Source organism: Thunnus maccoyii, chromosome 2, assembly GCF_910596095.1.
Source record: "Thunnus maccoyii chromosome 2, fThuMac1.1, whole genome shotgun sequence".
NCBI classification, from domain to species: Eukaryota; Metazoa; Chordata; class Actinopteri; order Scombriformes; family Scombridae; genus Thunnus; species Thunnus maccoyii.
Window position 1 is genome coordinate 6,872,205 of NC_056534.1, and position 10,327 is coordinate 6,882,531.

The window sequence follows — 10,327 nt, forward strand, 5'->3', positions numbered from 1 at the left end:
AAACTGTGTGATTCTTTAATTATTTAGAAGGTAATTGTGGCTCATAAATAAATGTCTAATTAAGCTACAGTATATGACGTGTCTTGAAAGTTGCTGGTTTGAATCACATGAAATGACTGACAAGCTTTGACAAACGGGGCACACACTGGAGCCAGTGGGAGTCATTCCAAGATGAATCAGTAAACTGTTGCTGTACTGGTAATTCCCCTGGATGTTAATGTGTGTAACTGTATGCATGTTAAGCAGGCTGTTCTTCTGAAAGCACATGCATCTTCAGGTCACTTCATTGAGATAAGGGTTACAAAAACATTTAAAAAGGTAGTTAAAGCACAATACTTTCTGCTTCAGTAAAATTAAGTTGAGTGACAAAACTGTTTTATCAGTTTAGTGAATTAATGGAATTGTAGACTGCATAGTTTGATGTTTTAAGCTACTTTTTTGCAGAAGAAAGAAGAAACTTTGACACTAAACTTCATTGGCGTGATGTTTTTACTCTGACTGACTTTCCAGCATTTATAATGCATGTCTATCAGTAACAGTATCTTATTTTCTGTAGTGTGGTATTGTGTGTCATCAATGTGGAGGCTATTATCAATGAATAAATATATCAACATTTTATTTATTAAATGCCTTAAATGCCTTTTGTGATCAGTTATGTTGCTTTATTTTCCAATTAAACTAATATTTAGCACCTTACCTTGACTGGCTTCTCCTCTTTGTCACATGCATTGAGCCGGTTTGTGACACTTATAGAACATGGAGGAAAAAACATTTAGTCTTAAAAAGTTATAGATTGTTACTTTCAACATGTCTCTGAGCTCTGTGAAATCCTACATGTACAATAAGGACAATACATTCCTTGTTGTTTTCAGACAGCCCTCCGCCATTCTTACTTTGGAAACTTTCCATTTGCTTCTGTAACTTGACATCATTAGTGTTGTTTGTCAGATGCAAAATTTTAATTAAAGCCCAGCTATCAGGGACAATAATTAAACACAAAGAGAGCCTCATTTGGAGAAGAAAGGGAGGGGGAATATAAGGCTGTCTCTTCCTCTGGCTTCTTGTCAAAATAAAACCAACAGCAAGAATGTGATAAAAGCAGCGAGGAGGAGATGTGATAGCACACAAAAGGTGTCAGGTTGTGTTTTGGCGATGAAGCATATTCATTTGTGTTCCTAGATGAAAGGCAGCAGAGATAAGCAGGATTAAACAATGCAGGCAGGGGTAAAGAGAAGCACAGAAAAGTGAAGAAAGGAGTAGACAGACAGATAAAAAAGAAATACAGATACAGGCAGAGATTCAGAGAGAGAGACAGGAGACTGACCCAGATGATAAAATAGACTGGAGTAGTGTGGTCAGAGTCATTACAGCATTATAAATAAAGAATATTGTGCTGATCTTTGCAGTTATGACTGGACTTGACAGTTAACAACTGGCTTTCAGCTGTGTCTTGATTGACTTGTCTTTAATGTTTGTAGAACACAGTAAAGACTAGAGATGTGCAGAGAGCCCAGAATTTGTATTTTATCTATATTTGTTGAGGCAGCAAAATTATTTGTTTGGATTCGTATTCAAATAAAAGTGGAAATGGATGTAACAACCCTGATATCAAAGTGTTAAAATATGTGTTCTTCAATAAACTATTGTAGTGAAGGAGGGTTCTCACACCGGATCTCGAACCTCCCAGACCACTGCACTGACCACTCAGCCAAAGGGGTCAGCTCTGCCAGACACACAGACCTGCAGCTGTTTATACATCCATGACACAGAGACAGACAGCAGAGCAGAGCAAAGGAGAGACGGAGACAATGATGTAATCTCACTATGCCATGAGTCCTGACCTGCACGCTGTTACTTGACATGTTTTTTTTTTTCTTCCCAAAAACAAGTAATTTTTAAAATATAAATACATTAAAAAATAAATAAATTTGTGCTTTTCAAATATTGTATTCTGATTTGGCTCCAACCCTTGTACATACATACATTCAGGCTAGCAGTCATGTCATATCAGATGTGCTGTAAATATGCGCTCCCATCAGGGAAAAACTGCAATCACAAGCACAGCGCAGTATTTTTGTTGGTCTCAAATTGCAGAAGTGTACTAAAGACTTTGTTGGTAAATTCCCTGGAACCCTAATGAAAACAAGAATATATCACGTGTTGTATCTCTACATTATCATGACACTAGACTTGGAGTTGTCTTCAAAGAGTGAGAAGAGAAGGAATACAGAAACAGGATGAAAGAATAAGAACATGTTTCTGTGTCAGTGTGAGCATGGCCATTATGATCAATGGCCAAATTGCTGTTTGATAAATAATTCACTTTGCTTGCTTCTTTTCATCACGATGTGCAATGTGCCAATGCTCACATTCACATACATGTGCTCTACTTAGCAGCAAATAAATCTGTAGAATCAATCCACTTCAATGGTTAATGAATGACTTGCATAATTATTCATGTGAAAAGGGTTTATTTGAACTGTTGTTCCAGTTATTCCAGCTGTTGTTCCATTGTGCTAAAGCTGTAAATTGCTTTTTTGCGGTTGTTTTATTTCACACACGTAAGGATGACAACGATGCTGGGTCAAAGGCAATAAAGGTCTGTGGTGGAGGGATTGAATTGTCAATATCAATATCATGGAACGATTTGAAGGGGGGACTGAGAGCTGCTCAGGGTATGGCACGACAAAAATGAGAAGTGACTGGGAAGCTAACTGAGGTGCAAGGCAGCACCGAGGACAAGAAGGAAGGGGAGGAGGATGATGGTCTATTAGGGGCAGGCCAGTATGACAAAGAGACACTGAAAATTGGCTTCCATTACTCATGAGTAGATTGGGTTGCACCATGTCATTGCTTCATTTCTTGTAGCTATCATCTGACTAAGACAATGCCTAAAAAGTACAAGAGGAATTTATTAGGGATTGAGAGAGAGAAAGTACTTAGAAGAGTCTATTACTCAGTTGTTCTTACTATCTATTCCCTGTCATTCATGTTGTGGCTAGATAACTTTTCTCTGGGAGGGAATCAAAACTTTGGAAACAAATTAAAAGAGTCGGAACTGCGGTGATGAGATACATAATATTTTACGCTGGATTAGAGCCTAATCCATGGTTAATCCCCTGAGAAAGGTAAATAGCTAAATGTCAGCTAGTATCCTGTTAAAACATGCAAATTACAACAGCCCTCCTCTGTTTTCCACTTAGCCCATCTCCCCGTTTTCACCCCTATATAACTGCAGCTATTAAATTTTATTGTTTCATTATGTACCTAAAAGTTGAAATAATAGAACCGCAGCTGCACACTGGCAAACCTTGTAAACAATGACAAAAACACAAAGGAAAGTGGCATTGCTTTCATAGTCTTGGAAATCTCCATTTTTATTGGTGCATCATATGCTAATGTCTGAACAGAAGAGCTGCCATTTATTTTCATACGAGGCTGTTATTTTCATGAACGTGAATAATTACAGTGCATAAAAACCCTAGTTTCATTTGAAAAGTCAAAATATGTTTCTTTGGGCTTTATTAAGACTCAATGAAATAATCATGCCAGTTAATGGATTTATTACTGTGGTGCATTACCTTGAAGGGATTGGGTACCATGGGTATTAGATTCATATACCTTTTTTTTTTTCACACAGTGCTTTTAGAAATGAGACGTAAATGCAATTAATTCAAAACCATCTGGGGATATGTGAACTGCATTACAATTTTCTGCCAACTCTTAATCATTTTGTCATTATCACTATTAATGTTAATATTCTCCCTCCCCCCTCCCTTTCTCACTCTCTCTGTTGCATAGGCCTTCTGTCATTCTCTGTGAGGGATTACTTCCTCAGCTGTGCTGTCAAGAGGTACGGTTGTCAGGGGCCATGAGTAGCCGCTGTGGTGACAGTCTCCAAAACCCTTTGACGTGGAACACCTAAAATGGGGACAGGACTTGGTGCCATGCTGCAAGCTCAGCTCTAATCACCGTGAAGACACCCTTCTGTTCACCTTTCTCTCTAATTATATTTGGCCTGCTCGCCCCTGACCTGCAGCCCTTCCTGATTTGAAACTGCTTCCGCTGCCCTCCTCCCTTCAACTCCTTTCTTTTCCTCCTGTCTACGAGGCGACCTCAAACACTCCTAACGCAAACCATGGCCAGCAGACTCTGTTTCTCCTCTCTGTCTCCCACCCTCTTTCTCTCCCTTATGCTCCCTTCACTGTTGCTCCTGCACCTGCCTGGCATGGTGAAAGGGGACTGTTGGCTGATAGAGGGGGATAAAGGCTACGTTTGGCTGGCTATCTGCAGTCAGAACCAGCCTCCATATGAGACCATTCCCCAGCACATCAACAGCACGGTCAGTATGAATCTATCAATAGGCCTTTTACACCAGCACAGCCACCTCTATTAAACCATATGCCTTCATGCACTCTGAGCTATGATGGTGTCAGCCTAAGAGCACATGCTATTAACTGTGACGGTGACTTTTGCATACCTGCAACACAATGTAATCTTCTGTTCACTCTTTATGGATGTAGTTTATTGTGTGATTATCATTTGTTGGTTGTTGTAATAAGTATGATAATGATGGCAATTTAATAACTATTGTATTGTTCTTAGATACAAAAATTCCATATACTTAATCAATTTAAGCTGCAAAGTTATATTCATATGCCCAATGATGGTGACAAAAGCAGTAGTAATGGCTAGAATTGTTACGTGGCTGTGATGATAGTATTAAAGCAAATAAATCATTGCTAAATATGTTAAATTAGTTAGGTAGAAGATCCGAATCATTGGCTACCAAACTGCTATTGGCTGGCACAGCCAACTGTATATATAAAATTGTGTAGCATTTGTAGCAGACAAGAACAGAACCTGCAAATGAGTCAGTGTAAGATAACCACACTAAAATAAACTGTAAAAGAACTGTAAGATATTTTTTAATCCATATTCTGCACATTTTTGATCACATTGTGCACATCTCCAACATGCTCAGCCAATCAGCTAATGTGTTGTGCTTATGCTAATGATTTATGTAGTGGCTTCTTGTTGTCTACATTTTTAAATATCAGTGCCAAGAATTTCAAGTAGTGCAATCTGTAATTTGCTGCATAAATGATTAAAGCTCAAAAGCTTGAAGATAATTTATGACAGCACCCAAAGGTAATGTTAACATGCGACTACATTCATACTAGCATCAACATTTACCTCAGTTACATAGCTCAGGATGGTTGCTCCGCTGCTTGCAAACAGGCTGTGATTAACTTAACACAAATTTTCATTATATGTATCAGTTGGGAAATTACTCATTAGATGGCAAATTTGTGTGTTTGCATGTGTTATACGGTCTAGGCAGCAATCTTTGGCCGAGAGTTTAGGTCCTCTTCTGTGGCTACTAGAAGGTGAAACACATCACCTGAAAGTAATCTTTCCTCTTGTCTCTCTTAGGTTCATGACCTGAGGCTGAATGAGAACAAACTTAAGGCTGTGCTCTTTATCTCCATGTACCGCTTCACAAACCTTACTGACCTCAATCTAACCAAGAACGAGATTAGCTACATTGAGGACGGGGCCTTTGCTGGACAGGCCAACCTACAGGTTTGCAGCCTTGTAACACAACTCAGTTTTTATGTCTTTATGTCTGATTTCATTCACTTTACATTTCATTATCTGTATAAAGTACAAATCAAAAATGATAAAGGATTTTACAAAAGGTCCCTAAGACTTCAAAGGAGTCCATACCACTTTATATTTCTTTCTATGTCACAATATTCACACATTGGTTGGCGCCATTTGTTATCTGGCTGTTTCAATTTGTTGGTAACATGCTGTTGTAAATATTCAACATCCATAGAAAGGTGTATAATTATTTGTGTTGGCCTCATAATATAAATCCCATTGAGGAGACCACGCTGAATGGTCATGTGTAATGTAATCTGATCTGGATAAGGGCACTCCCAAACAGTTTACTGTGTATATTGTTATATTTTGTTGTATAAAGAGCTCAGGCTATTTTCTGAAATCATCCAGCCAAAAACCTCAGTTCTCATATCCTGTTCATAGATGGTGGTTGAAAACTTTCCAAGCCGACACAGTTTGTGAGGGTATCTCAAAAACATCCACCAAATGATAAACAATTAGTTTTGTTGTATTATGGTATATCAAACGTTTCAAAAGGATACTTTCTGTTTCTGTCTCAGGTTCTTCAGCTGGGCTACAACAAGCTGACCAACCTGACTGAGGGCATGTTGAGAGGTCTGGGTCGAATGCAGTGCCTCTTCCTGCAACACAACCTCATAGAGGTCATTGCCACCAATGCCTTCTGGGAGTGCCCCAGCCTCAGCAGCCTGGACTTATCCTCCAACAAGTTGGCCCGTCTTGACCCGTCCACCTTCACTGTCCTCAACAGGCTGTTGGTGTGTGAACTAGCAGGAAACCCGTTCCACTGTGGCTGTGAGCTATATAGCTTTCTCACCTGGCTGGAGGCATTTAACAATGTCACCCACACCTATGACCGCCTCCAGTGCGAAACCCCTCGCCACTTGACTGGTTATCCTCTCCTGAGCCCAGTGCCCGGACATGGAAGAAATGCCCGTGCCCGTCTTTCGTCCGAGTGTCAGAATGGTGAGAGAGTTACAGGGATTTCCTCCACGGGACAAGATTTAGATGGTTCAGGGATAGGTTTCGAAAACCCAGACCAAGATCTGTACCACCAGCCAACCATGTCGTCCACTGCTGATCCCATATATAGCCATCAGATTTCTATGACACTTCAAACAGTCACCCTCTACACAGCTTCTCTAATGGTGCAGATCCCACAACCTTACAGTAAGATGTACATCCTCTCCCAGTACAATAACACTGTCGGTGCAGACATCATGCCTCTTAAAAACAAGAAGGAGATAATAACTTTGGATAAGCTGAAACCGCACACCAACTTCACCTTCTGTGTGGCTTCGGTAAGCAAATCTCAGCGCTACAACCACACTTGTCTGTCCTTTACTACACGAGCTATTGGAACAGAGAACCCCCGAACCAATCCATCTACAACTACACACTACATCATGACCATCCTAGGATGTCTGTTTGGCATGGTCATTGTGCTTGGATTTGTCTATTACTGTCTCAGACGAAGACGCATCCAGGAAGAGAAGGAGAAAGCTATAAGTGTGAAGAAAACTATTTTGGAGATGAGGTACGAGAAGTTTGATGTTTGTTAATGAAAGTCTTAAGAGCCACAACAGACCCCTTTTTCATAACTACGACTGCATGTGGAATGTTTTAGCTACAAAAAACATGGCAACTATTATGTGTGTCTCATGGGTATAATCGATTTCCTGGAAACAATTTTGCTGTGTCAATCAGTTCATTAGTAGTTTTTCTGCATTGTTTTGTTTGATTTTAATTACTGAAAAGCCTGATTTATTCATCTAACTACAATTTTTTTTCCCCCCAACCACACTCATTATTGAGGCTTTGGGCCATGTTATGCTATGGGCCATGCTATTTGTCATAATATAGTAGAGCTTCAATTAAAAGAAGTATTCTGTCATCCCATGGAATCACTGGGAGGACAGGATATTAAAACTAATTCATTTTAAAATAAAGTATAAGGTCCAACTAAATTTAGCAATCCTGCTTTTTGCAATTTTAGGATAATATGCAACATTATATGACAGATAACCAGATCAGATAATGAAACTGGATGTATTGTTTGTTCTGAATCTTTCATTCTTCAGGTATGGCCCAGAGGCGGCTGCAGCAGTGGCGAATGACCCAGGTGCCATGCAGCGTCTCCAGGAGCAGGCCCACCACCAGCACCACCATGCAGGAACAGGAGGCAAGCTGCCCCCATCTGCCTCCTCTAGCACAGGCATGCTCCATGGCTCAGCCAACACCAGTTCTTCCCGCCTCTCCACCTTGCCACAGGTGGAAAAAATGGCCTCTGCCTTCTCTGAGGCAATGGGCAGCAAGGGCAACTATATGGATGTGAGGACTGCAGGAGTGGCAGGGGAAGGCAGGGAGGGGGGGGTGGCAGCTGGAGGAGCAGGGGTAGGAGGAGAAGTAGTTGTGGATATGCGAGGTGGGGCTGAAAATGGGACAGAGGCTGGGGAGGATTCGGATGATGACGGCCGTGGCTCAGCATCAGAGATCTCCACCATCGCCAAGGAGGTGGACAAGGTGAACCAGATCATCAACAACTGCATTGATGCCCTAAAGCTGGATGCCTCTGCTAATGTTGTGACCACGGCTGAAAATGCCAACTCTGTGTCCTCCTCCCAGCCTCCAGCCTGCATCGCGTCCCTTCCCCGCAACCTCCTGCCCCTCTCTCCAGGCCACCCTGGAGATCAGATCATGGCCTCCTCTCCAAAGGTGCATCCTAAGTCTCACCCTCAGCCTCAACCCCAACCACATCCTCAGCCACATCCTCAGCCTCATCCTCAATTACATCAGCAGGCTCATCCACCTTCTATGGCCCCAGTGCCCCTGGTCGTGCCCCTGTCTGAGCGGCCAGGCATCAGTGGTGGGGGGTTCCTCTCCCCTCCTTACCGTGACCCACCCCCAGCCAATGCAGTACGGCCCCTTCAGAGGCAGTTGAGTGCTGACACTGCTGCAGTGAAGAGCCGTTGTGGTGCCAATGCTGGGGGATCTGTAAAGAGCACCAGGGTGTTCAGTGTGGATGTCCCTGAGCAGCGCAGCGATCCTCCCAAGTACCCGACAGAGAAAGGCAGCCCTGTGGGTTGTGGTGGAAGTAGTGGAAGTGGAGGAGGTAGTGGAGTAGGTGGCTGCAATGGGAATGGAATGGGAAACATAAATGGTGGTGGGGTGAGCATAAATGGGGGTGGGATGCGGTGTAATAACGGGGGTGGAGGTGGAGGTGGCATGGCTGGCCCTGGACAGCAGCAGCAACACCACTTGGAGGTTCAGCCAGACTACCACAGCTCCGAGCACCGCCACTCCTTTCCTGCACTCTACTACGAGGGTGGCAACGAATCACCCTCACCGGCCCAAAAGGCTTCATTCCTCAAGCCGCTGGGGCGCACCAAGAGAGATGCCACAGCCGCCTACTCCCAGCTCTCACCTTCTCGTCACCACAACTACAACTCTGGCTACTCCTCCAGTCCAGAGTATTCATCTGAGAGCACACTGCGGATCTGGGAGCGATTCCGGCCTTACAAGAAAAGCCCCCGAGAAGAAGCATCTTATATAGCGGCAGGCCATGCCCTGCGTAAGAAGGTGCAGTTTGCCAAGGACGAGGACCTTCATGATATTTTGGACTACTGGAAGGGGGTTTCTGCCCAGCAGAAGCTGTGAGCCGAAGAAGCAGAGTTGAATACAGTGAGGGGAATTGTGAGGTTGGATGCCAACAGCAGACTAAAAAAGGGGATAGATGTTAATGTAGCAATGTGTTTCCTCTGAGGTGTCCAGTGACATGGGTCATTCTGCTGGATCCAGAGTTAAAGAGGTATACTCTCTTGGTGTTTCCTTTTGGAATTGATTCTATGATAATCCACTGACATTTTAAGAGGTTGTTTCAGAATTTGATTGATTTCACTACAATACTGAGCGATAATCTATAAGAATCAAGTTGTTCACCAGACTGCCTCATACTGGGCATTTTGGTCCTTGCAGGCTTCCGTAGACCTGCTGAATCCCCACTAATGAGCAAAGCAAAGGTGGTGACAAGCAAGTGTCTTCTACCTCATTATTTGCACAGTGTAGCTCAGCTATCTCACCACAAGCAGCCCCATTCATGACTTAAGCCCCATCCCTCTTTTCTCTAATCCCATCAAACCACCATTCACAAAACAAACATTCCACAGCACCGCCAGCACCTGCTCTCCTATAGAAGCATCATTTAGGGAGATAATGAGGGAGCAGGATGAGGAATTAAGCGCGTTTGTTTTAGAATAGCCTGAATCTCACTCTTTGGGGGAGGACATTAAGTGATACTTATCGGGCTAATTGTTCTTCCTGGCAATTAGCCAGTGTAAGAGTAGGTTGGGGAGGCTTTGTGTTGAGCATGCTTATCGATTCGAAACACCTAACTACATATGTTCAATGGTGTGTGGGCATGTATATACAGTTTGTGCATGCTGGTGTGAGTGATTGCGTGTGGGTGGGAGAGAAGTGTTGGGGTTGGGGTTGAGTCGTCCATTATTGTCAGTCTCCTTCACGGTAGTAAAGTGGATGGCTTAGTGGAGATGCTTTGCATATACTGTAGATAACAGTCCAGTTGGGGAGTTGAGTGTGTGTGTGTTGCCTATCTATCTAGATAATGTGGAATAAACCCTTTCAAGACCTGCAGGCATTTTTGTCTCCTTGCCCATTTCTTATT

At 42.8% G+C, this 10,327-nt stretch overlaps 1 protein-coding gene across 1 annotated transcript; it reads left to right on the forward strand.

Moving 5' to 3' along the window:
- Positions 1-4,136: 4,136 nt before the first annotated feature.
- Positions 4,137-10,103, forward strand: elfn2a (extracellular leucine-rich repeat and fibronectin type III domain containing 2a). Its single transcript, XM_042391817.1, has 5 exons — positions 4,137-4,342; positions 5,437-5,586; positions 6,189-7,183; positions 7,728-8,361; positions 8,446-10,103. The coding sequence occupies exons 1-5, from the start codon at positions 4,139-4,141 to the stop codon at positions 9,301-9,303; spliced, it is 2,841 nt and encodes a 946-aa protein (XP_042247751.1). The 5' UTR covers positions 4,137-4,138; the 3' UTR covers positions 9,304-10,103.
- The last annotated feature ends 224 nt before the right edge of the window (positions 10,104-10,327 follow it).

Excerpts from the sequence above, each read along its gene's own strand:
- elfn2a (XM_042391817.1), top strand. The coding sequence starts at position 4,139 with ATGGCCAGCAGACTCTGTTTCTCCTCTCTGTCTCCCACCCTCTTTCTC. Across the intron at positions 4,343-5,436 it reads CCCAGCACATCAACAGCACG|GTTCATGACCTGAGGCTGAA; the intron begins GTCAGTATGAAT and ends TGTCTCTCTTAG. Across the intron at positions 8,362-8,445 it reads TCATGGCCTCCTCTCCAAAG|GCTCATCCACCTTCTATGGC; the intron begins GTGCATCCTAAG and ends TTACATCAGCAG.